Source organism: Falco naumanni, chromosome 3 (genome assembly GCF_017639655.2).
Source record: "Falco naumanni isolate bFalNau1 chromosome 3, bFalNau1.pat, whole genome shotgun sequence".
Taxonomy (NCBI): domain Eukaryota; kingdom Metazoa; phylum Chordata; class Aves; order Falconiformes; family Falconidae; genus Falco; species Falco naumanni.
This window is the reverse complement of record NC_054056.1, coordinates 5,100,289-5,125,779: the sequence shown is the minus strand read 5'-3', so window position 1 is coordinate 5,125,779 and position 25,491 is coordinate 5,100,289. Positions and strand designations below refer to the sequence as shown.

The window sequence follows — 25,491 nt, the reverse complement described above, 5'->3', positions numbered from 1 at the left end:
CCAAAGTCCACGTCGCTTCACAGGCAACGTCCGGACTTGGCGTGTGCCTGCGGTCGGCCGGGCTCTGCCGAGCGCACCGGGGTCCGGCTGCCGACACCAGAGCTGACCGTTGCCTGGTTATATCCACAAAACATCCCCACGCCGGGGCCGGGGCTGGGGTATCCACTTACCGGGAACAGCTGAGGCTCCTCAATCCCCACCCTGCCCTTGGCAGCTCATCGCATCCAGCCCAGCCGGGGCTTGGCCACGCTGCTGCCATCATCCCCCCATCCCCTACAAGGGTTTGTTGGTCCCAGCTCCCCCCCCCAACCTGCAGGTTTCTCCCCCTTGGCAGTTTCGCTCTTGATATATATTTATACGCGCAACTTGTGCGAATTAACAGCATTCCTCTCCTATTGAGTCAAAAGTCTCGGCACAAACAGAGGCACTCCATGGAAAAAAAAAAATATAGAGAAAAAGAAGGTGTGTCATGCTGAAAAAAGCAACAGGGTGGAAAAAAAAAAAAAAAAAAAGAAGAAAAAAAAAATCCACCCAAATCTCCCTTTTCCTTTTAAAGCTCTGTTCCCAGGAGATGGACAAGCACAGTTATTTTAAACCTGGTTTCGGCAGCCGGGCAGCGTGCAAGGCACGGGCAAGGTGACAGTGACGGTGTCAGTGACGCGGGGACAGGGTGGCACTAGGCGATGTTGCAAGCTGTGGCGTGCGTTGCTGGGTGATTTTGGGGTACGTAAGCTGGTGACTTCCTGAGCAGGGAGTACCGGCTTCCTGGGGCGCGGCAGCGGGCAGGATCGGGCCCCGGTAGAGGTAGGCTCGCTTGGCTCTAATACCGTGGGGGGGTGGCCAGGCCAAGCACCCACTGGCCATGCCGTGCCCTCGTGCTGTTGCACCCGTGGCAATGTGGTGATATAGCTAAAGTATGTATTTTATATGAATATATGTTAAAGATGTAAGTGCTGGAGGGGTGGGGTAGGATGCCATGGCGGGGGAGGATGGGGATGGGCAACCTGTGGCCAGCGGGTGAGCAGAGGTGGGAAACCACATCTGTGGGCAGCGAGGGCAGCAGCGGCAGTGCCACAGACACCGTGGGGCTTGGCAGAGCAAAATGTCACCCCCTTCACCCCCAGAACGGGCAGAAAGGGGGGGCAGGGAGGGCATGGCTGGAAGGGGAAGCAGCGGCTGCGCTCTTCCATGACTGGGGTGTTGGAGGGGCCCACCTGGGGCATCTAAAGAATCCTGAGATATTGGTATTTAATACATTAATATACTTTAATAAATACCAAGGGGAGTGCAGTGCCGTGCTGCCAGCACCCTTCAGCACCCTGCTCCGTGCACAGGATGAGGCCACAGCACTGGGCGGCCATGTGCTGCATCCTCCAGCATTTCCCCTTCTAGCCGCCCGTGTCGCAGGCGAACCCCACACAGCCCCCTCCCCGGCACCCCCAGTCCCCATCCCAGCCCCCTGCATCCTGCCCAGGACCCTGGCAGGATGGGGCCCCTCAGCTCCCAGGAAGGAGCCACCAGTGCAGTGGGAAGGGACGGACTAGAGGGGGCAAAACGCAAACCTCCACCATAAATCACGGGTGGGAACAGCCGGAGTGGGGTGGGGGGCTGCGGGGGGATGCTCCCCAGGGATGCAGGCTGGCTGTAGCCAGCCCTTGAGGCTGCCTCTGCCAGGGATGCAGGCAGCTTGGCCTTCCCCGCCCTCCTCCTCCACCTCCCCCTCCTCCTCCTCCTCCTCCTCCTCCTCCGCCTCCTCCTCCTCTCCGGGGCGGAGGGAGGCAGCCACCCGCAGCTGGCACTGCAGGCGGTGGCTGGGTGAAGCGGCTGCTCCGGGGAGTCTGATTTCCAGCCCTGTTTATTAATAACTGCCCCCCGCCCCATGCAAAGCCCATGTGCAGCGCAGAGCCGGAGGCGCTGGGCTCCAGGGGAGGAAGGTAAGAGCCCACCCAGGGTGAGCAAAGAAGAGGCTGGTATCCACCGGGGAGGGAGTCCCATGGGCGCGGGATCCTCGGTGAGGTGGGGGGCATAGGGCAAGTGAGGGAGCTGCCAAAGCCTGGGGTGCAGGGGTAGGGTGGGGGGATCTGAGGTTTGGCACCTGGGGAGCATCCCTGGACCCTCAGGAATGACTAGGCGGGGAAAGCCCCTCTGGGGGGACCCGGGAATGCTGAGGGGCACTGGGACAAAGGGCGGTGGGTGGGAGCAAGCCCCCACACCCCACCTGCCAAGGTGGGACACCTGCCCTCCCCTCCCACCCTGCTGATGCAAAGCAGAGCTGAGAACTTGGAGAATTAATAAGAGCTGGCACTGGAGGAGAGCAAGGAAAACCAAAGCGGAGCCCTTTCCCCACCTTTCCAGGCGCTGCCCCTCTCCAGCCACCGGGCCGTTGGGTCCGTGGAGGCTGCGATGTGTCATCGCTGCCGAAAACTCCCTTATTAGGAGAGAAAGTATCGGTGAAAATCAGTTCTTTCCATCGAGCCGTTGCTGCGAGCTGAGGGCTGTGCCAGTCTGCGCTCATTCCTTGGGGGATGACTAGACAGGAGCTCAGCAGCGTGGCCGGGAGGTGAGAGCATCCTCCCACCCAAGCCACCGGCCCCGGCTCCTGGAAGCAGCAGGAAAAGCCCCGGCTCATCCCGGCGGGTTGTCCTCTCCATCCTACCCCAAATAGTGCCCGGTGAATGTCAGACGCGGGTGGTTGGTGGTGGCAGCTGCAGGTGTCGGGGCTGGGGACAATGACAGGATCGGATGACTCTGCAAAGCGGAGTGCTCCTGCTGTGGAAGCTGCCGCTCACTCGGACGCGGTGCCTGCAGTGCTTTACTCCATCTCTGCCGCTCACTCGGACGCGGTGCCTGCAGTGCTTTACTCCATCTCTGCCGCTCACTCGGATGCGGTGCCTGCGGTGCTTTACTCCATCTCTGCCGCTCACTTGGACGCGGTGCCTGCGGTGCTTTACTCCATCTCTGCCGCTCACTTGGACACGGTGCCTGCGGTGCTTTACTCCATCTCTGCCGTCTTGGAGCCAGCCTGCACTTTAGCAGCACATTCCCTTGCCATGAGGTTATGCTAAAATCCCAGCAAGTTTTCCTGGGAGCGCCCACAGCGGTGCCACTGGGGGAGATCAGCTGTGACATGGTGGCAGTTCCCGTCAGCACTGAAGCACCTCTCATTTTTGGGGTCCGGGTTCGCATCCCTCACTCTTTCTCTGTGCAGTCAGTCACTTCAAGAGGATTTTCTTCCCTTGTTTTGGCCCATGCCAAAGATGACAGTTTGGGTCCAAGCTGTCATCCAAGCACGCCAGCACGGTCCTGCCTGGTTTGCGCAGCCTGTGGGTGACATGGGGACAGTCACAGCAGCAGGGCCATAGCCAGAGCACCCCCAGCTCAGCCTGCTGCAGGGCACCCGCATCCCGCAGGGCAGAGGGGAAGGGCTGAGACCTGTTACACTCGTTGCTCTGATTCACATCTGCTCTCCTTTCCAGGGACCTGATGGCAGAGCCTGAGCCCCCTCTGGAGCTGCAGCTGGATGAAGCCGGAGCATCCTCAGCCCCACAGGGAGCAGCTGCAGGAGCTGCTCCGCACCCGGACCTGGCACACAGCCCATCAGACCCAGCAGGGGGGTTGCGGGTGACACCCCCATGCACGGGCAGCTCAGACACCTGCCAGGAGCTGCAGGCAGGTGGCAGGGACACTTCCTCAGAGCTAAACATGTCAAGTCCCCAGCTGGGCAAGGATGCGGCCGGGGCTGGGATCCCGTTGGACGTGGATGTGGCAGGAATCCCGCTGGATGTGGATGTAGATGAAGTAGGGATCCCGCTGGATGTGGACGCAGCAGGGATCCCGCTGGACATGGATGCAGGAGGGACGGGGGTCCCGCTGAACGTGCATGCAGGTGGAGTAGAGATCCCACTAGATGTGGATGGGGCAGGGATCCCACTGGATGTGGACACAGATGGAGCAGGGATCCCACTGGACATGGACACAGATGGGGCAGGGATCCCTGCTGACGCAGATGGGACAGGGATCCCACTGGACATGGATGCAGAGAGGGTAGGGATCCCAGCTGACACGGACACAGACAGGACAGGGATCCCACTGGACATGGATGCAGAGGGGGCAGGCGGCCCCCTGGACGTGGATGGCACAGAGCACCAGTGCCTGACACTGGAAGAGCTGGGGAATTACTTCCAAGAGTGCATCGAAGCCGTCGAGCAGCTGGAGAAGGAGCGAGACAGCCTGATCGTGGAGCTGGGCCAGCTCCGGGAGCCGGCGCTGCAGGAGATCCGCCATGCCCACGAGGAGATCCAGGCAGCCTGTCGGCTGCTGGCCAAAGTGGAGCTGGAGAGGGACAACCTGAAGGATGAGATCCGGCAGATCAAGCAGAAGCTGTTCAAGGTGACCAAGGAGTGCGTGGCTTGCCAGTACCAGCTGGAGAGCCGGCGGCACGACCTCTCCCAGCACACCGCTTACCGGGGGGAGCTGGAGACCCAGGCTGGGCAGCTCTCGGGCGAACTGTCCCGCCTGAAGGAGACCTGTGAGAAGGAGAAGGAGGTTTTGAAGCAACGGCTGGAGGCTCCGCCGTCTCGCCAGGATAACCTGTACCTGCAGGAGAGCCGCCGGCTCTCCATGGAGTTCGAGAGCTTCGTGGCGGAGAGCCGGCGGGGTCTGGAGGAGCACTACGAGCCCCAGCTGCTGCGGCTGCTGGAGAGACGCGAGGCGGGGGCGAAGGCGCTGCAGGAGATGCAGGGGGAGATCCAGGGCATGAAGGAAGCCCTGCGGCCCTTGCAGGGGGAGGTCAGCCGGCTGCGGCTGCAGAACCGCAGCCTGGAGGAGCAGATCATCCTCGTCAAGCAGAAGCGGGATGAAGAGGTCGGGCAGTACCGGGTACGTGCCCCGGCTGGGCACCCCTCACCCCCCCTCGTTTAGAGAGCGGGAGTCATTCTTTGCAGCGGGCGAAACATGGATGCTGAAGGTTTTGCTCGTGGGGTGGGGGAGGAGGGGGAGGAGGTGGAATATCTCCTGCTGGTTGAAGCCAAAAGCATCCCCTGCCTTGGCGCGGGCCAGGCGAAGCAGCAGCCCCTGGGCGTGGGGCAAACCCAGGGTTGGAGGGATGCGGTGGGAGAGTGCTGGGGCTTCACCCCATGAGCTGCTGGGGAAAAAAGGTTTCTCCTGATTATCTTCTCACTTGGTTTTGACCCATCCCTTGGAAATGGCCCCAGCAAGCAGGGATGAGGCAGAGGGGACGGGGGTTTCCTTCCCGGAGGTGGCCGGTGGCAGAGCTGAGCGATGCTGCTGAGCACAGGTGGGTTTCCCACAGCTTGTACTAGCACAGGGCTGAGCTGGGGGGCTCGGGAAAGCCAGTTTTAAATAAAGGTGGCTTTTCTTTAAAAGCCCAGTGCTGCCAGGGCAGATCCTGCCCTTCCCAATGCCAGGAGGGGTCTCACCCCCTGCACCCACAGCCCAGGGGCCGGGCTGCCTCCCCAGAAGGTTATTTCTGGCTGTGCCAGGCATCTCTCCCAGCAGTGTCCTGAGGGACAAGGCAATTCAATATCTGCAAGAGCACATTTGGCAAAGAGGCTCCACGATTAATCTCTCCCGTTTCAACACTCCCTGTTCTCGGCTCGTAATCGCTGCCTCCTCCCAGCCTGGCTCTGAGCAGCTTCTGGAAGCTGGTGTGTGTCCCCTCCATCGCTTCTGCTCCCCCCTGAGCTGGGCACTGGGTCACCAGCCCCTGCAAAACTGCTTGTCTTGGGTTTCAGGGTGCAATCCCCCTTGGAGGACGGGACTCTGAGGCATCTCTCCACGTTTTCTTTCACCCAAATTCCTTCATTATCTTCTCCTGACTCATAGGTTTATACAGATCTGACAGCTTCTCAAGACACCCCCCAAGTAGTCTAGGGGACAAAAGCAACAAGCCGAGCGAAGCGTGAGGACCCAGCGCATCACAGCCCAGCCCAGGCTCCCACCCTGGGAATAAAGCAAAGCTTTTGGGCAGAGGTTTTTGCAGACGGCAGTTGGCCAGCCCACGGCTTGCCCAGACCAACACCACCGATCGGCTGATCCCGACGGGAGCGTGGGCAGTGGTGGAGCGCAGGCACGGAGGCAGCCTTCCTCCTCCAGCTAATCCGCTCGTGTCTCTTATTCCCCAGGAGCAGGTGGAGGAGCTGGAAGACAGGCTGAAGGAGCTGAAGAACGGGGTCCAGCTCCAGCAGCGCAAGAACCAGGAACTGGAGGAGCTGAGGACCAGCCTCCACCGGGAGCTCTCTATCTACAAGTCCGTTTGTGTCTCATCCCGGCGGTGCGGAGGGGCTGGGAGGAGGATGGTGAAGAGGTGGGGGTGCTGAGCGGTGGTCACACTGCTGTCAGCACCGTGGGCTTCTCCTGGTTTGGGGGCATGTGGCCTGTGTGTGAGCAAGGGGTCTGGTGGGGCAGCACAGTGGGAACTCCAGACCCTTTACCAAAGAGCAAATAGGGATTTATGGAAATTCCTGTACGGCAGAGGAGTGGAGGCTGCTTTCAAAGCAGCAGGTGTGGCAGCCTGAAGTGCTGGTTTCCTTAAAAATGGGTGGGAAGGAGCTGAGGCTTAGGTTTGGGGAACTTGTGGATGCTGTTGGCTGGGAGAGAACGCTCTCCTCCTGGTCACTCTGGTGCTGCTTTCACTCAGCTCTTCATTACATGGGGTGTTTTAAAGTCAGTAAGTTTGTGGCCTATTTTCCTCCCAAACTTGGCAGTTCTGTATTACTCCTGTCTCAGCTCTACACACACTTAACCATCTTCTGTAGCTTCACTGCTACTTTAGTGTCCTTTTCTCCCCCTCCTCACTCAAACCTCCCCACGCCAGCACACCACAGGAGGATATTCCCTACCACAAACAGGTCCCGTTGGCTTTTATCCGAGACCTTAGCACAGGGCAGGAGAGCTCTGTTCCAGCTCGTCACCAGCCACTCCAAGATGTATTAACGAGAGTAACTGCACTCAGACCAGATCCCAACACCACCACGTCTTTGCTGCTTGGGATCCTTCTAGATCACAGACCGACACAAGCCTGGGCGCAGCAGCGCGGTCTCGTAACTCCCGGCCATCGACACGTTGCACGTGGAAGCGATAGCGCGTGCAGCTTCCCGCATGTTGGGACACCTCGTTGGGTTCCACATTTGCACCGGCTGCCTCAGAGTTAAGCGTGGCTCCCAGCTGCCTCCTCCTGTAGCTCACACCAAAAATTACATTCCCTTCTGTTAAAGCTGGTGCTTGCCAAAGATCCCAGGTTTGCCAAGAGCTAGGGCCGCACGCTCACAAGACCACGGACTGAGCCAGTTTAATTACTTTTCATCCACACTGTAAAAATGTTCTTCAGAAACTGCATCCACCCCCCTTCCCCGTTTTCTCCAGCCATAGCACCTTACGGAAATATTCAGTAGCTGAAATTTTACTTTCTACCCATACAGGAGCTGCTTAGAAATCTACGGACACCTTTGCAAATCGGAAGAAAAAGCAGAGCAGGACTGTTAGGAGCGACAGGCTTTGCTTCTCTATCTGCAGGGGAACGTCTCCTCTTGCTGCTTATCCTACCTGATGTGCAGCAGCTGCCCGAAGTCAGGAATACCAGACGTTCCCTTTGCTCCTGTGTTATTTCTGAAGGCGCTGCTGTTGATTGTGTAGTAAAACTGCTTTTCCACAGAGGAGCAGAGAAAAGTAACTTGCACTGAACAACGGACATGTATGAAGAATAACAGATTTATGTTTTGCTGTGTTCGGAAAAACATATCCTGTCTTGTTCCATAGGTGGATTGTATCAGCCTTTCACAGAAAGCATTGTTCTGGAAGCCAGTGTTAGGGTGTTTGGTTTTTAAAGTTTACATGCAAGAGAAGCTTTATCCTTTTAACAGGGTTCTCTTTTGTATTTTAAGGGTCTCTGCTGTATTGTGACATGCTCCACTGCGGGCCACAGAAACTCGTTTGTGGGTAATAGGTTTCCACTTTATTATATAAAAGTCTCACACTGAAAATAAAGGTTGGAGTTTAAGGATCCTTTCAATTCTCAAAGCTGTCTCTCAAAGAGAAAACAAGAAGCTTGTGTGTCAAATTAAGGTACTTTTAGGGTGTCAAACTGTTCGCGCTCCAGACTGAAAAATACAATTCAATGGCCAGGGCTAAATCCAGAGCTCAGCACACTTCAGAACGCTTCAGAGCAGTCTTGACTGCTCGGATATTGCGTACTCATTTACGCGTTTCAAAGAAAGCGGCAGAAACAAAAGGGGGAGAAGTGTCCACGTGTTACAAACTAAGCAATACCTACAGCAACACCTAGTCTCGAGGGCACGCATGGCTAGGGACTACACCCCTCCTTCCTCTGCTTTCTGAAGAGGTACACTTTGCTCTTGAGACAAAAAAAAAATAAATTAAATAAATCACAAAGCTACACAGTATTTACGTAGAAAAAATTTATTCCATCTGAAGCACTTACACGCAATTAGTCATGAGGAGCACGGAGAGTAACAGGTTGCTGGTGGAACAGGACACCCTAGTGGAAGATGTGCAGGAACTAGTGGTCAAGGACTAACTCCTAAAAAAAATAGTTCATCCACATTTAATTTGCTTTACATAGACCAGCTACCAATGCTGTTTTAGGTTACCAGCATGCCATCTGTGGTACATCAGTTGGTAAAAACATACAACTTTACAACTTGGTGGCTCCAAGTTTTAAAAACCATTTCACAGAAAGGAAAGAAATATATGTGAAAACACAGCTCAAGAAACACACAATAGAGCAAAATACATGGAAGGTGAACGATGCTCTGCAGGAATAGCTAAGGAATTGAAAACGCTGTTGCCCAGCAGACAGGAGAAAAGGGAAAGGAAGAAAGGAAGGAAGGAATGGAAAACCCAGAATTACTAGTAGAGACAAAAAAAAAAATAATTGATTTCTTGACTTCAGTTCAAGTCAGAATCTGCAAGTCTTTTTTTATCTGCAGAGGCAGAAAAATCAAGGTAACAGATTAACTAAAGGAATCCCAAGACTTTTGAGCTGCACTGAAGAGGACAAGACCTTCCACACACCATTTCTGAACTGCCAGTGGATTAACACTTGTATCATCTCCGTTGGCTCAAGCATACTCCGGCAGCTCTACCTATTGTAACTTTTGTTTAAATCAGGCAAAAGCCCACAGCTGTAGCAAGCTAAAAGGCAGAAGAAAACCCAGCAAAACCAAATTTGCTCTGTGTGATGAAGGCAACTAAAATGGGACAGCCAGCCCTATACACAAGAGGGTTGCTGTAGGAAATCTGACCCAAGGAGCTACAGCACGGTTACCAGCTGAGTTGGGCTAAGCCCTTTTCTGAGGGAGCACTCACTGTCTGGGTTAAAAAGCCTGTTGATGGTATCTACAGAAGGATGGCTGAACACAAAGCCTACGTGTGTCTCAAAACCAGTGTTAAGTCAATATTAGGGTTGAGAGGGAAGAAAAGGGGAAAAAAAAAAAAAAAAGACTAAAAACAGGAAAAGGTCCTCATCTAGGATCCTTGACCTTCTGGATCCACACTTCCTTCAGGGTCTTCATCGTTATAGATGTTCTCCGCCTGCGAGACAGAAATGGAGGAACTGAAGAAGCATTTACCACCACACCGAACGGGATTCCATCCACACACTTCAAAAGGTCCTGGCAGTTTGCACCGGCAGATAGGTATCACCCATCCCTGATCCCTCAAGGCCATTTAACATTAAAGCAGCATCACAAATGTTTTTCTTAACAGCCATGTCTCCAAAACATTTATCAAGTTCCCTGTAAGTTACTGTAGCTTATGGAAATGCGCCTTGTTAAGAGATCACTGCAAAATTTGCTTCAATTAACAGACCCATTCTATATATTTAGTAGATCCTCTGCTTAGCAGCAGCTCCTTCCAAAACGACCATACAGAAGGTTGCTAAAAACAAAGCCCCTTCACAGGGTTCACACCAATTTATCCAAAAATTAGGAATATGGTCTTTCAAGGGTTATTCAAACAATACAAGATGGTTTTCTAAAACCTTCAACAGTTGGTAATTTAGGGCCAGCAAATTTTTCCTGTTCACCACCACCTTGCTCTATCTTGAGGAGGACGTTAACGTCATTTGCAAAGATTTTATTCTTTAAGACAGTAACTAACAGAAACCTCAATCTCTGGTTCTCACACACAGTTTTCCTTCAAACACAGGGCAAAATTTGCTTCTGCACTTGTATTTCCCTTTTTTTAAATCCTGAGAAACACAAAACAGTTTCTGAGTATTTGTAAACCATTGTTTCAACCAAACTTAAAGCACATTTCACTATCCCTTTGAGATTTCAGCAGCGCTACAAAGCGAGTGAATTCTGAGAGCTGTAAATAAAAGCAGGAATGCTGAAATACAGGCAGTTCAACACTATCTCTTATCTGCCACTTCCTGCACCTTCCCAAACAACTTACCATTTGCCAGACTTGCATGATATTATCTTCTGATACAGAACAAATTACCCAGGGTTCATTTGGATTCCAGGAGAAATCAGAGATCTTTGCAGTATGACCACCATGAATAAACTAGTATAGGGGAAACAAAAAGGGGAATGTTTTCAAATCTACATCGCACAGATGAATAATAGGCCAAAGCAATCAATGAAATTCAAAAAACTTACCAACAGCTCTGGGGGACCGTCCTCAGCATCTTCAGGGGATTGCTCTTCTCCAATTTTACTGTTAAAAAAAAAAAAAAAAAGACAGGAAAAATGAAAAGGTTGGGGGTGGTTTGTTTTTTGAAGTGCAATGCCATTCATCAGTAATATTTTGTCAGGACAAGGTGACTGATTTGGGATTTACCTCAAGTCCCAGACATTTAGCCTGCGGTCAGTGCCACTGGAGGCCAATATAGTTTCATTATGGGGAGACCACTGAACCTACAGACAAGGATGGATTTAGAAAGGAAGTTAAGTTTTAAGAAGCTGTAACGTGACTGACATTCACAACAAACACCACTATTTTGTATCACAAAAGCTCTACGAGAATTCAAATTGATAATAACTGGAAATATGAGTACACCCAATAACATCCTAACATAGGAGGTAGGTTTGTAAACATTCACACATGGAACAAGGCATTTGAGCACCAAAAAGGTACCCCATGTAACCTTTCCTCTAACAGCGACCACAAGTTACGAAGTGCAAACAACTCTCAAAGCTATTAGCTGCTCCTTACCTTAAAAAGGATTGCACAAATATAAACCATGGATTCCTTAAGTGGTAGGTGCACTTTACACATGAAAGGAAATCACTGTAATTAAGCATAAGCTGCCCAAAAGCTCACATTTACTACTTGTGCTGGAGATAAATCTCCAAAAGATACCACTAAATAGGATCACAGGATTAGAAAGAGAACACATAATTCTGCACACTAACCTGACATTTCAGGATTCCATGTGTAATTTTATTTAGAGGTAACTACAGTCTTAACTAGTAATCCTTCTACGAAAAAAATTCCACATATTTTTCTTCTGAGTAAGGCATGAGCTGGGGATGGAAATATTGTATCTGCTGAGCACGTGCTACCCATGATGTTACATTCTATATTTACACCAGCAAAATTAGCAATTGTTGGTTGTCACAGGATGTTCCGGTGATCCCCTTTAATGGGTACTGGCTAAAGCCTTCCTACAGGACCAAGCGAGAAGATGAAAACACTGCAGCCATTTCACTGTGCCTCCCTGCTTCAGTCTGCAGCCATGAATAATTTACATTTACAGTGTACTGCTAGCATTTCACCCTTCTGTTGTGGTTAAAGCTCTCGACCATTTCTTTGTTACAGTCTGCCCTGGCTTTCTGGATAAGTACTCTTATCTGTACTGGAGCTCTACCCCACACTGAGTGCTACACAGCTCCACAACAATAAGCCAGAAAATTATAAGCAGATGAGAGAGAAGAATAGATGAGTTTAAGTGCAAGTACATTTAATGAAAACATACAGTAGAAGAGAATGTTTTTCATTTTTTCCAGGACAGCTAAGTTAGAACTAAGCCTGTGTGCATAAAGGAAAAAGACACTTTATTATACCTGAAATATTTCATCTTTATGTGATTCAAAGGAGTGCAACTTCAGTTTTAGGTTCCTCAAGTCCCACAGAGCAACAGTCTAGGAAAAAAAACCAACCAAACACTTTAAGTAACCAATACATACATCCACACTTACATGTCAAAAACTAAACAAGCATTTCCCAAGTTCAAGGTAGATTATCAAGATACCTTATCAGCTGATCCTGTAGCCAGGATAAACTCACTATAGGGATTGAAAGAGAGGCAGTTGACTTCAGCTGTGTGAGCATCCACTGAGTGGCTAGGTTTGGAGGTGTTGTTTGACCGAGTATCCCAACTGCAAAGGGAAAACAAGGAATTGAAACAAAGGTTTACATCCCATTTTACCGAGGGACCGAAAAGGAGACAGGAAAGCAAGAGGGTCAGAAACACTCAGTTTCTGAAGACGTTGTCACCCCACTTACATCATGAGCTTCTGATCATCAGCAACAGATCCAAAAAGAGATTCATGGAGCAGGTGCCAAGATACATCTTCCACTACTGCTGTATGCCCTGTGAAGATGGTCTTTGCATCCACTACTTTGCCTTCTTTTGGAACAGCACTGATGTCCCACAAGCAAATGGTCTTTAAAAAAAAAATTAGAAACTGCATCTTTGGACACTCTCTACCTCCCCTACCTCCTCCCCCTCAAAAAAAAAAAAAAAAGAAAAAAAAAGAAGAAAGTCTTTTTTACCTTTGCCAAGGGACAGAAAGTGCAGATTGTACCCCAGCTATATTTAAAGTACTCACATGATCATCAGAAGCACTAAGCAAATGCCCACTCAGGTTTGGGTTCCATGACAGCCCATAACCTTCCTTCTGGTGTCCACGAAGACGCAGATCAGGGTTACACTCTCCAGAAGGGTCTGTAAAGAGGTGCCGTAAGAACTCCAGCGCCTAGTATCGTTTCCAGCACATCCTGGAATAGCTGGCATTAAGTTTTACTGTGCTCTACTAAACCTTGCTCAAAAGGTTAGAGGAGGATTCTATTGAAAATGTCAAAGCGTTTTCCCTGACTGAAGAATCTCCTCTTTAAAACAATGCTCTGAGACAACACAGAGCAGTCTGTCTTCTTAGCTTAATAAAAAGCACATTGCAGGTTTTTCCAAGCTTCCCCCCCTTTTTTTTTTTTTTGGCTGGATGGCCTAGCAGTGGTCCGCTCTAAACAAGCGTTACAGTAACGGCTGAAGAGTTAAAGAAGTCCAGCAGCCACCTCCATGCTTTGGCAGGAGTCACCTGGTCTAGCTGGTCGGAAGAATAGCAGCTCATCTCAGACACTGCTCAACAAACTCTTCCTGAATGCTCTGCTGGGATGTTATTTTTCTTTCTCTCATCATCTCCAACTGCACTTTGAAGCTAGAAAGGCACTTCTGATCCCCCCCTCAAGTGGGAAGGCTAGTTACTCTATAGTCTTGATGAGTTCATCAGTAAATGACCGTTAATACCCTTACATGGTATCAGGACAACAGCTCAGCTACCCAGCAAATCAGTTTCCAAAAAGCCACCTTCTACCATCCCAAATACCAACACATACAGTGACATGACAAAACACACAGTAAAGCAGCGAAAGGTAAAAAGCATACCTTTCCACATTTAAACTTCATATGAAATAACCTTTTACCAAACACCTTTAACTTAAATACCCACTTTCCCCTAAGATCACAAACAATATGCAATCCACAAAACTTTTTAACTTCTTTTTCACTGCATCAATGTCTTTGTAAGGAAGGGCTGGCTGATCTCTGAAATGCAGACATAAAAAAGAAGCAGACACCTGGTTTAGAAGGGTGTTTGGTGTAATCAAAGACAAGGACATCACTGGATGGAGTCTTGGTAGCGATGATACATGGGTTCTGTGGCATGTAACGTGCTCTGTTCACTTCTCCCTCGTGATTTATCTTGATTTCAATTTCAATTTTTCCACTAACTGATCCAAATCCTCCAAACTCTGGAAGTAAGAATTTAGTAGTTGTAAATAAAAAGCCAGTTTGAGATCAAGACACAAAGATCCAGACCCAGTTACTGGTACTGCCAAGCACTTATTCTGAAAGATAATCACAACTGTAACTGAAAGAGTCCAGTTTTGAAACGGCATGTTGTTTTAAACGTCTGTATGTGTAACGTCAAAATATCAGGACTTTGGCTAAGTTAAAGACCATTTCTTCCTGAAAATTTTTTACTATCTCAAATCTAACAACTCAAGCCCCAGATTTATCATATCTAAAACTCTTATCTGGAACAAAGATGGGTTGTACATATGAAACAGATGTGCTGTAACTGCACTTTCAAATATAACGCAGATCAGCATCGCAGAATACACAAATTTCTGTTAAGACACAATTGCTGCACTGCGTTTAAGTTAAGTAAGACTGATATAACTTGCTATAGCTACCTGATCTTTTTAAGTAAAGTCACAGTAACTTAGTAGTTCACAAAATTGCACAGCACCGTTCTGGCAAAAATACAGAGGGTTTGTTTGTTTTGTTTTTAAATTGGAGTAGTATATTCTTAATAAATACTAAAATAGAACAGAAGTAATTTATTAGACAACACTGTGTTCATGAATAACTCTTAAGAAGCCCAAAGATCAAAACACTAATTGCACAATCCAGGCTACCAGCAAAAAGAAGAGCGAACACTGGATCGTTACAGACTTTCACCAGGTAGAAAGACTGATTCAACCAAGTAAACATGAGAAACACCTAATTTTTAGCAGTGCTGACAGCCAACTAAGATTACAGAAAGCATCAAATTCAAGCCTGATATGCTGAACAAAACACAGTAATTTTCTTATCCAAGAGGGGCTGGTACAACAATCAGGCAGCAGAATTCAGACAAGAGAAGAACATTTGAAATGTTACACTCCTCTGAAATAAAATATTCTTTTACACAAGTGACTTTCTCACTGGAAGAGTTTATGTAATGTAAAAGTGGCAATAAAAATACCAGAAAGTAGTACTCCATGAAATTCAACGTCAATTCCTGATAAGAAAGAGGGAGGGGTGAGGTTTTCACACACACTTTTGCAGTAAGGCTGCCACCTTCTTTTTTCATCATTATATTATTAAGATATCACATACTATGTTTTTGGAATGTATTTGTCTATTAAGTAAGCGTACCCCTTAAAAAGAAACTGACTAGCTTAGAAGTAATAGCTGAACTTTGCTGCCTGAACTTTAAGGAAAGACAAATTTTCTATTAAGAAGGGAAGGAAAAAGTGGTGAAAACTCTCCCTGGCCCACATCTTTGGTCCCTTACCTCCTTTCTCACTATCATAGTGTGAAGCATCAAACTGCGCATCATCGTTAGGCAACTGCACACTTGCTATCACGAGATGATTTTGTTCATCTGAAGTATGGGTCCCCAGGACTAACCGGTGAATACTGAAATCCTTGCCTTCAGGTCTGCAAGGGAAAAGAATTACATGAGAAACAAAGAAGGGGGTTAAAAAACATACTGAGATGATGACAATATTTTTGGGTGACAGCTTCCTATACTAATTAACACTCTTTGAAGTTCTTACTGCTCTCCTGCTTCAACACCAACCTTGCTTCCTCCAGAGGAAACCACTTATCATAATTTAAGACCTCAACCTAAAACTCTTGCAGCACAACACTCTTGACAGACCACCATCCCTGTGGTGGATGAAAGTGCCTTCATTTAAGAGACCTTAGCAGCTCCTCCTGAGTACAGCTCTGAGGTGCAAGAACATTCACTGCAAGCAGTGCATTGCTATAAAAACATAGGACAAAATGGTGGTTACACAGATACCGTATCTAGTTTTATTTTTGAGTAAGTTTTTGTTTATTAAAGCTGGAAGAAGAAAACCATGCAAATCAAATGTGTGAAAATATCTTCTCAGTAACAGATGACATTTTCCCAAATTAAAACTGTCTGTACTGATTATCTCTCTAGTGTTCATAATCCTCAACTTGCTGTTGGCAAGGCAAGTTTACAGGAATCACATACCTTCTCACATTAATAAAAAGTGATCCTCGATTTAAATTATTCTGCTTTTTTTTTTTTTTTTAAAAAAAAGCAAAATAATCAGTTTACCTTGTTACATCAGGAAGCCACTGAGCAGTCAAGCTGGGCCATTCCAAAGCATGGGTCATTACCAAGTCATATAGGAAGGGGGTATTCTTCTTCCATATTTTATACTCTTCGTTGATTACACGTTCTTCCACCGCATCATCAAAGGCTGCTGGAGGTTTTTTTTTAAAAAAAAATCAAGCATTTGATTAGCCTTTATGAATGTATGAGCTATGTGAATGTATTAAGAACATATTTACAATATATACGCAACACCGAGTGGGCAATTGATTAAAGCGCCAACTGCATCACACCCTGGTTTGCTGTTAGACTACTTTACTGGGGTGGTTACTAGAAGATTAAAAATCCTGTTGCATATACGAACGCTTGCCACTGGATCCTGGTTCAGGATTAACGTTAACTACGTCAAACTTAATCACCTCAACAGAGGCAGCATAATAAAACTCTGAAGCTCGATGCAAGGGGTACCGTGGAGGCAAAAGCCAGAATTGTAAAGATGTTTCAAAGCAGGAGGTCCAGCAATTGCTGTTAAACAGACCGGTCTAGGTGTAGCCTTGAACTGCTGGTCCCCCAAATCCAGTTTTCCAAGGCTCCCTCGTTGCCCTGGCTCTCCCACACGCCTCCTCACGCCATCTGCCACCAGCCCCCGCCCTGCGGCGCGGCCGGGCCCTGGGAGCCCCCCGGGAGCCGGGCAGCGGGGCCGGTGACATCCCTTTGTCTGCGCCGGGCAGGCCGCAGCCCGCAGCCCCCGCCGAGCACGGCCCGCCCCGCTCACCCCGGGCCAGCCGCCCAGCGGCCCCGGCTCCGGGACACCGACTGGCTCCCTGGGGCTCGGCTGTAACCGGATCGGAAGGCGGGAAGAGGGCGGCCGCAGGGACCCGGCCCGCGGCGGCGGCGTCTCGCCGTGCCACAGGCCTCCCCCGCGCGGCCCGGCCCCGGGGCGAGGGCAGGCGGTGGGCCGTGCCCGCGGGGACTGGCGCGGCCCGAGGTAGGCCGATAGGCCGCTGTCCCCGGCACAGCCACCCCCACTCCCCTCAAACCAGCAGCCGTTACGGGGGGGGGGGGGGGGGTACTCCACGCCTCACGGAGCCCAGAGCGGAGGAGGCCGCGCCGCGGGGCCTACCCCGCGCCACGCCGCGGGCCCTACCTTCCTTGTCGGCCATGGCGGGGCGGGGGAGCGGGCCGGCGGTGGGGCGCGGGGCGGGCTGGGCTGGGTTGGGCTGGGCGAGGCGGGCGGCTCCTCCGCTCCCTGCTCAGACCCCTCCGGCCGCGGCTCTATTGTTTCCTGCCCCCGCTGCGTGCCGCTCCGGCGCCGCGCACCCCTTCGCGCGCCAACCCCGGCCAATCAGCGCCCGCCGCCAGGCCGCGGCCACCAATGGGTGAGAGGCACGGGGCGGGGCCAGGGACCAGGCGAGCGCGCTCGGCCGTCACGTGTGGAGGGCAACCGGGAGGAAGGCGGGGGGAGGAGGGCGCTGCTGAAGCTCTCCTGGGAGCCGCCATCTTCCGGAGGGGACGGGTAGGGTGCGCCCCTCGCTCGCTCTTAAAGGGGCAGCGCCCCGCGCTGGCGGTGGCCCGATTTGGGGGCGGGGAGGACTGTGGCCGCGCTTTCTTCCGGTCCCCGCAGCCGCGGGCGGGCGGGTGAGCCGGCCGGCCGTGTCGGTGCCGTGAGCGTGTGTGAGGCCGAGGCCTAGCCCGCGGCCTGGCACACCCTCCCTCCTCACAGCGCTGCCCGGGAACCTCTGGAGCATCTTCAGCTTCCTCAGCGTTACTAATTATCTATAGTCGCCAATAACTTCCTTTTTTCCTGAGGCAGCGCAGCGGTGAGCCTGACGGGGAGTGCTCCTTGGCACGCAGCTGGCTCCGGTGGGCCTGTTGGCATCGGCCGCGGGTCTGGCTGAGGCCTGGGGGGTTTAAAATCAAAATGTGCGTTTGTCTGGGTTTATTCTCTACAAAGAGGCCTGGCTTCTCAGCTTCAGGCTTCTCTTTGTGACATACCTGAAAATAGAAACTGGAAATCCTGCACAGTCTTGTTTCTAAGCTGTGGAATAAGAACCATTCCTGTTTAAAAGCAGGGCTGCTGGTGTTAGGTGCTGTCTACAAATTTATCATTATTTTGGGGAGTCTTGGGCTCAGCTGTGGATAAATCTTAAAATGCACCAAAAAAAAACCCACCAAAGGAATAGAATAATAGAATAGCTGGTATATCTGGAGGTCTCACCTGAGGAAAATTAATTACCCTAAAGTTAATCAGGTTCTCAAATTTGTCTATTAGATTTGCAAATGAATGCTTGCATGAAACAGCAACTGTTAAGATCTCGTCAGAGTATTAGACTTTTAAGTGGGGATTTTATACAGTTTATTGTTTGGTTGTGGTTTTGTTGGGTTTTTTTTTTTTTTTGAATTAACAACAAAAAAAGCTAAGAAAAGGAACATAAGAAAATTTCTGCTTTGTGTGACAGGTGTATTTGCCCTGCATGCGCTTCTAGGTTTGAAGGCTTAAGTACAATTACAGTCCTAAAAGAAAACTAGACTTTTTTTTTTTTTTTTTCCCCCAAAATAAAACAAGACTTTTTTCCTAAAGAAAAACGTGTAAAGTCACACATGCGGGTTTGGAGTAACATACAAGTGGGCTGAGTACCCTCAGCTCTAAAATTCCTTAGTTACCTGTAGAATGAAAGTTTTAATTCACTTTACAGCTGCTTTCATAATTTTTCATTGTTACTGTATTTTATTTGAGGATGAATGAAATGCTTGGTGTTGTACACAAGGAAGAAGAACATGCTTCTTCCCAGAAAAGGCAGAAGCTCATGGTCTTCTGTAATCATTTGGCTTCACTAGCTGAGCAGAGCTGGTATCGGTGAATGAGGCAGGCAGTGTGGGGTGGAACTGTGAACTTCCCCGTCTCCCAGTGACGCTTTTGATAGGAAAAAACTTAAACCGACATTTAGTCTCATGGTTTGAATTCCTGAGCCTGTGTACAAGCGTATCAAAGTGCTATCAAGAGAAAAACCGAACTGAGAGGCGATTCTCCCTCTTTCTCCCTGTGCAGCGCAGCGGTGGCCATGTTTCCTTCCACCAGGAAGTGAGCCAGCGTTGCTCAAGCCCAGCAGCAATGGCAGCTGATGAGAGGGACTACAACCTGACGAAGGAGCAGCAGGCTGTCAAAGCCAAATACCCACCGCTCAATAAGAAATACGAATGTGAGTATTTCTGACGCTATCCTGATGCAGGGAACGTGTGACAGCGCGGGGGGGGGGGCGGGGGACGGGGGGGGACGGAAGGTATGCTTTTTAGGCACGTGTGAGGGTTTTTAATATGTGTTTAGGCTGTGGGATGCATCTGTAGCTGAATTAATAGAGATGAGATACCTACAGTTTTCATTACCACAGAAAAATGCCTTTCTTTTTATGAGTGCTAAAGAAATCATTACAGAAATAAACGAGTTAAATCTCATCTTGAAAACTTTCCCTTTCCAAGCTATTTCTCAGCATGACAGTACATTTTTCTACCTCTCTTGTAGTCTGTTGGTTTTCCATGTGGGTTTTTTTTTCCTACGTGCACTACCTAAAGAACGTTATTTCTCCCTTTCCCCACCCCTGGAATGTCTTCTAAGAACATGTGGAGCAAGTGGATGGCAGCCCAAAGGGTTTGCTTAAGGTGCTCACCGGAGACTATTCGGTGTCTGACAGTTTTCTAGTTCAGCAGTGTCTCTCTGGAGGGACAGTGCCCATTACTCTGTTAGAAGATATATTTTTAGGAGGCACTCAGCTCTTTATTTGATAGCAGTGCAGAAATATGGTGACATATGACAACAGTCACACTGCTTCCATAATTGGAGGAGGTTTTATTCTTCTTTTACATTCACTGGAACTTGTTTACTTTAGAGACTGTTGTTGAGAATCCATTAATAGCATGTGAATGATCTAAACTGCATCGGAACAATTTTTCAGCTAGAGTGATCATGGTGTGGCCGTATTTTACATTTGAGTTTGCTCTGTTTCTGCCAACCTGGTATAAATTTAAATTTCTGTCATTCCTCTGAATTAATATAAATAATGTTCATGTAAAACTTGATATGTGCTTGGGATGTTAATCCTATCTTACTAGTGAAGATTGCCTTCTATTTTATATTACTTTTTTATTTTTGATTCTCTGTTTTTTGCATAATGGATGGGTTTGGGTGTGGACAGGTATATTTCTTCACTGAGCTGGAAAAATGTGCAAATCTCATCCTCTGCATGAATAATTCTCAGTCCTGCAGACTTCAGCAAAAATTTTTTACTCCTGGTTAAAGTTTCATTTTATTGCAGTTAACTTGTAGAAGCCTGTTGCGTTACAACAGCCATACCTTGCTGTATACATAGGGTGCTGACATAATTACATCAAACAGTGTTTTTCTGCTTGGCAAAAATAAGCCAAGATTCCACCTGCACTATCTTTTTCTAACATACTGCAAAATAGATTATCACTGTTTCACATCTGAAAACGAATGCAAAAAATGTCTTGTTATAACAACAGTATCTGATTTTCTTTGTTCTTAATCCTAATTTTTTAAATATGTTTGGTGATGTAATGCCTTTTTCTTTCCCCCTTAGATCTGGATCACACAGCAGATGTGCAGTAAGTATGAGCAGCTGGGATTTCTCAGTATGACAGATTGGTTATTTCTTCTTTAAGTCTGGAGTAACTGTCAAAGACTGGTTGCAGATGGACGCCTTATGGAACTATGAAATGTCACACACAGAGTTTTCTGATGGTCAGTTTTGTTTCTGCTCTTGGGAGAGCATAGAATCACATTTGGTTTCTTTTCTAATGTAATACTCCTATGGTCCTTCTGATTAAGCCTCTGTTACTTGGAAATGTCTTTTGAAATCTCCTCTTAATCTCTTCCTTGTAAACCGAATTTCTTCTGAGTAGTTCACTTCTATAGACATCAGTTAACCATATTCAGAAAGAACTGTCTTGTCTGTTAAAACATTTATTTTTCATATTGTACCAAGAAACTGTTGTCACAAACCACAAAAAGGAAAATCCCTGTAATCTGCCCAAATGCATACATAGAGAAAAGCAAGTGGTTTTTGTTTGTTCCCTTCATGTGCATTAATTCTCATGTTCTGATTGCTCACCTGCATATTACTTTGGGGTTTTGTTATGATCCAGTAAATTATTCCGTGTCTTCTTAGGCTACATGCCTGGGGAGACACTTTGGAAGAAGCATTTGAGCAGTGCGTTATGGCCATGTTTGGCTACATGACTGATACAGAGACTGTGGAACCTGTGGATACAGTAGAGGTAGAGGCAGAAGGTGAGGCTGTGTTGACGTTTTATATTGGAACTGTAGGAACTCTGAGTGAGAAGGGTACAAAAATTTTGAGTCTTTACATGTAGTGCTGTTGCAGTTAATTAAAATCTAATTAAGCATTGCTAACCTGAATCTTCTAATAGTGTAGAAGCCGTACATCTAACATACCCCTAAAAAGTTTGGGTGTTCTTGCTGAGACAGTCAACTGACTTTTCTCTGCTTCAACCATGCAGGACATGACATGTTGTCTCTTCTCTTCCACTTCTTGGATGAGTGGCTGTATAAATTCAGTGCTAATGAGTTCTTTATACCCAGGGTAAGTGTTCAGTTTTGATCTTTTTCCATTTGTAGGTCAAGACTGTTCTAGATAATACCAGCACTGAATGCAGTGTTACTTTAGGAAAAAAGGGACACAACAGATCACTTAAGCACAACACATGGGAGAATTGAAAATACCAGGGCAGAAGGACTTGAGAAACAAATCGTTAAGCTCTGTTACTGCAAATATCAATTATTAGTTGCTACGATAGGTAGGTGCAGTTCTGCTGCCTTTGCACTCAGAGTAGCAGTGTGTTTCTTTGAGGCTGCTCAAATTCTCTGGTTTTAGATTCTATCTAAGCAGTGGAATATAACCCTTGGTTATATGGCTTATAATGGGATTGACTGAGAATTTCTGCCTGAAGATAGAAGATGTCACTGACATTTTCTCCTCTCGCTTTTTTTGCAGGAGGTGAAAGTGCTTTACATTGACCGAATGCAGTTCAAAATAAGATCGATTGGGTGAGCTTAAATGATCAGTTGGGTAATGAGCATGTTTACTGAAAACGCACATATTGCCTTCAGAGTAACAACTCTCAGTACCATGATGCGCTGGAGTTCACTGATGCTTTCTAAAAAGTGGACTGTGTGACGCCACTCTACAGATACCACTGTATATATATTTATGACAAATTATTCTGTTAAAGGAAGGTTGCTGGCTCAGCAAAAGGCCTTTTGATCTGTCCAGGATTATATTGAAAGACTTTTGCCATATAAACAAAATGTCTGAACTCCTGAATCACCAAACTGATTTAGTGTTTAGCTATATGTGGACTTTTTTTTCTTCCTTTGAGGCTTTCAATGAAAATCTCACTGTTCTATGCTCATCAGTTAAACTAATTACAACACTTGGTAAATATTACTGCAGTTCTAACCACCTCTCTTCTTTTTGTCTTCAAAGGTGGGGAGAAGAGTTCTCTCTATCCAAACACCCTCAGGTATGCAGTGGTTCATCTGTATGTACATCTTTTACATTTTAGGAGTAGGATGGGGAGGTGTGGTGTCCTTTAAATCAGACCTCTAAGTTCTTAAGGGATCCAGGTATAAACATGTCTGAATGGTATTGCAGGCACTAAACTTAAGATCTCGCTTTCTGCATGTTTTTTGTGAATGCATGCCTGAAACCGTTGACCTGAGCATCTGATGCTTCTTCAGCACTAGCAAAACTTAAGTCTGCTTCCTTTTTGTGATGTTGATAGCACAGTAAACCAATCTATATGCAGAATGCGTACATGGGTTTGGTTTTCACACTATTATCACAGCTTTTTGCTTGGTCAGCTTTTGCTGCTTCCACCTGCCCCCCCCAAAAATAAAACACTCAAACTGATAGAAGCAAATCCTTATGTCCCCATTAGCTCTTTAGCTGTGTCAGTATTAGTATAGCAAATGTTGATGTCCTGTCGGAGGCAAGAGGAGGACTTTGTAGTGTTCAAGAGGTAATAAAATAAAAGTTACTTATTCATTATTTGGCCTGGCCAAGTCCTTGCCATTAGTATGCCAACTTTCTTAGTTGTTAGAACAAATACATTTACAGCTTTCTGGGGAGAAAACCTATTAAATTGGGTAACATTCATAGAAGGTGGTAAGTACTATGTATTATCATGGACTGCTACAAGGGATGTCAGTTAGAAAATTCATGCTTCTGTGTCTTTTCTTTCTAGGGCACAGAGGTCAAAGCCATAACTTACTCGGCAATGCAGATCTGTGAAGACGAAAAGCCAGAAGTCTTTGTCATCATTGATATTTAAAGCAAGATGAGTGTGGTTGAGTGGATACTTGGCACTGGTTGGCAAAAGTCCCTTGAAAACTGTAATCCCCATGGAAGTAACTAAGCAATTGGCCAATTAGTCATAAATTGAAGGGCATAATTGTGGGGAATCTCAGCCTGTGTTTGGCTTGAAGATCGTGAGATACAGAAATACCTGCGTGCCAGGAAAAAAAAAAAGAACTAGTTGGGGTTGTGGGGATGCTGAAGAGAAGAAGAAAGGAAGTTGTAGGGGTTGAAAGTCTCAGGAATGCTAGTTGTCAGCTTTTAAGGCTGATACATGTGTTAGGTGTATATGAACTAAATAAGGAAATTAGTGGAGCTGCTAGCTAAAACACTTTTTTTTGCAGGGTGGCAGGAGTTAATGTTGATCTATATGATTTCATTTGCAGATTTAAGTGTTATAATTCTGAGGTGACATGCCTCCTCCATATTATATAAAGGTCAGAAATATCTGTGGTGGGTCCGATTTAATGTAGAAAAATTCTGACTGTTCAAAGGACACCAAAGAAAGTATACCCATTAAAAAAACAAACCACACCACTTTTTGGACTAAAAAAAAAAAAAGGCATGCCAGCAGGTGGTGCTGAATTGCTGTAAATAAATTTCCACATGCAAGCCTAAAGCATGTGACCATAGAATCCTCGTAGCACCTATGATCACTCCGAAAAGTAGGCAGCTTTGCACCCCTTTCTCTACTACAGCAGCACCAGGTTCTCTGTGGGTTCGCTCCCAGCTATATCTTGTGAAAGCTGCTTTTCTTCCAAAAAGCAGAAGATTCAGATTTGGATCAGCTTCCCCATTTTCCTTGAAAGGGCAATACAGACAATCCTTTAACATCAAAGGATCAAGACGAACTTTAACATCAAAGTTCACTGGATCGTAATTAATAAAAAATAATGAAAAGTGTGTTTTGTTTTAAATCATGGGACAGTAAATGTGCATTCACTGCCACTGCTGTTTCAGTGGGAGAGAAGCACTGTACAGGATGGCAGGTGCTGGTCCCACCTGCTTGTTTTTATTGTAAATGCTCCAAGTGCCTCAGCCCTGGAGGTAGTGCCTCATCTTTGTGTTGTGGTACAGTCATCTGAAATAGCTCTGTTTGCATTTCTGTATAAGACTGAGGGGTAAAATCCCTCTTTTATTTTTTTGAGAAAGCTTCAATGCTGAAATAAAACTTGGACTGAAATAATTAATTGTGCGTGAATGATTCTGGCCAGTGGTATTTCAACACCGATAAATGACACCTATGCTTTGTTCCCTGCTCAGGTGAGCAGACTGTTTGTACATAAGAATGCTATTGTTTGACTTGTACCTGTTTGATGGTACAGGAAATAAGCACGACTTTCATGCGCTGGGCTTCCTTCTCTTCTCACGAGCCCCTGGCCTCCAGCACATGGCCAAGACGGCGACAGGCAGGAGATGGCAGTACTGTGGAGGAGGAGCGAGACCAGGCCCGCCTGGGACGGAGGATCCCGGGCCCCAGGACCGCCCTCGGCACAGCCGCAGCCGCGGGCGGCGACTGCCATGGCGGCCGGGCCCTGCCGCCCTTTGCCCGCGCACTGCGCGGCTACCGCCCCTCATTGGCTGGCTGCGTCAGGCGACGGGGATTAGCCAATCAGGCGTCGAGTTGAGGGGGCTTTGTTCTCTGCAGAGCTGAGGCGGCAGCTGGCAGCGGGGAGGTGGGCACGGGCGCTGGCCAGGCCAGGCTTTCCTCTGGCCCAGCCCTCTATAAACGGGACAAGAGAAATTTATGTAGTTAGAGTTTACCTTTATAAAAGTGCGTGGATACCCTGTGTGCACTATCAGTCACAGGCTGTTAGCAACGCAGTAAAGCACTCTGCTTTTAGAAATGCTGACAGGAACTTGCTAGAAAAAAATTTGGAATCAACATAAGTAAGTGTTAGAATATTTTTTTTCCAATATTTATTGTATGTACTATAACACAAGCCTTCAATTCACCTTATTCCGTTTCCTCAGCAGTGGGA

The 25,491-nt window shown here is 47.8% G+C and overlaps 3 protein-coding genes across 8 annotated transcripts; 2 read left to right on the top strand and 1 right to left on the bottom strand.

The window, feature by feature from the left end:
* The first annotated feature begins 690 nt into the window (after positions 1-690).
* SYNC (syncoilin, intermediate filament protein) lies at positions 691-8,022 on the top strand. 2 transcript variants are annotated; one of them, XM_040587759.1, is made up of 4 exons: positions 691-804; positions 3,477-4,878; positions 6,144-6,268; positions 7,440-8,022. In XM_040587759.1, exons 2-4 carry the CDS (start codon positions 3,484-3,486, stop codon positions 7,501-7,503), a joined length of 1,584 nt encoding a protein of 527 aa, XP_040443693.1. In that variant the 5' UTR covers positions 691-804; positions 3,477-3,483; the 3' UTR covers positions 7,504-8,022. The 2 variants fall into 2 exon arrangements, with proteins under 2 accessions (XP_040443693.1, XP_040443692.1); XM_040587758.1 differs by lacking the exon at positions 691-804 and adding an exon at positions 1,784-1,934.
* A 398-nt stretch (positions 8,023-8,420) lies between these two features.
* RBBP4 (RB binding protein 4, chromatin remodeling factor) lies at positions 8,421-17,460 on the bottom strand. 2 transcript variants are annotated; one of them, XM_040587815.1, is made up of 12 exons: positions 17,266-17,460; positions 16,122-16,269; positions 15,324-15,469; positions 13,840-14,013; positions 12,816-12,931; positions 12,490-12,650; positions 12,236-12,362; positions 12,048-12,125; positions 10,822-10,898; positions 10,641-10,698; positions 10,435-10,545; positions 8,421-9,570 (listed from the first exon to the last, which is right to left on the bottom strand). In XM_040587815.1, the coding sequence occupies exons 1-12, from the start codon at positions 17,279-17,281 to the stop codon at positions 9,505-9,507; spliced, it is 1,278 nt and encodes a 425-aa protein (XP_040443749.1). In that variant the 5' UTR covers positions 17,282-17,460; the 3' UTR covers positions 8,421-9,504. The 2 variants fall into 2 exon arrangements, with proteins under 2 accessions (XP_040443749.1, XP_040443750.1); XM_040587816.1 differs by having other exon boundaries at positions 16,122-16,266; positions 17,266-17,434.
* Positions 17,461-17,625: 165 nt separating this feature from the next.
* Positions 17,626-24,412, top strand: ZBTB8OS (zinc finger and BTB domain containing 8 opposite strand). Of its 4 annotated transcripts, none has more exons than XM_040587909.1 (8): positions 17,626-17,756; positions 19,168-19,318; positions 20,714-20,738; positions 21,302-21,423; positions 21,654-21,736; positions 22,148-22,200; positions 22,640-22,676; positions 23,400-24,412. In XM_040587909.1, the coding sequence occupies exons 2-8, from the start codon at positions 19,231-19,233 to the stop codon at positions 23,484-23,486; spliced, it is 495 nt and encodes a 164-aa protein (XP_040443843.1). In that variant the 5' UTR covers positions 17,626-17,756; positions 19,168-19,230; the 3' UTR covers positions 23,487-24,412. The 4 variants fall into 4 exon arrangements, with proteins under 4 accessions (XP_040443843.1, XP_040443840.1, XP_040443841.1 ...); XM_040587906.1 differs by having other exon boundaries at positions 17,652-17,938; XM_040587907.1 differs by having other exon boundaries at positions 17,652-17,981.
* Positions 24,413-25,491: the final 1,079 nt, after the last annotated feature.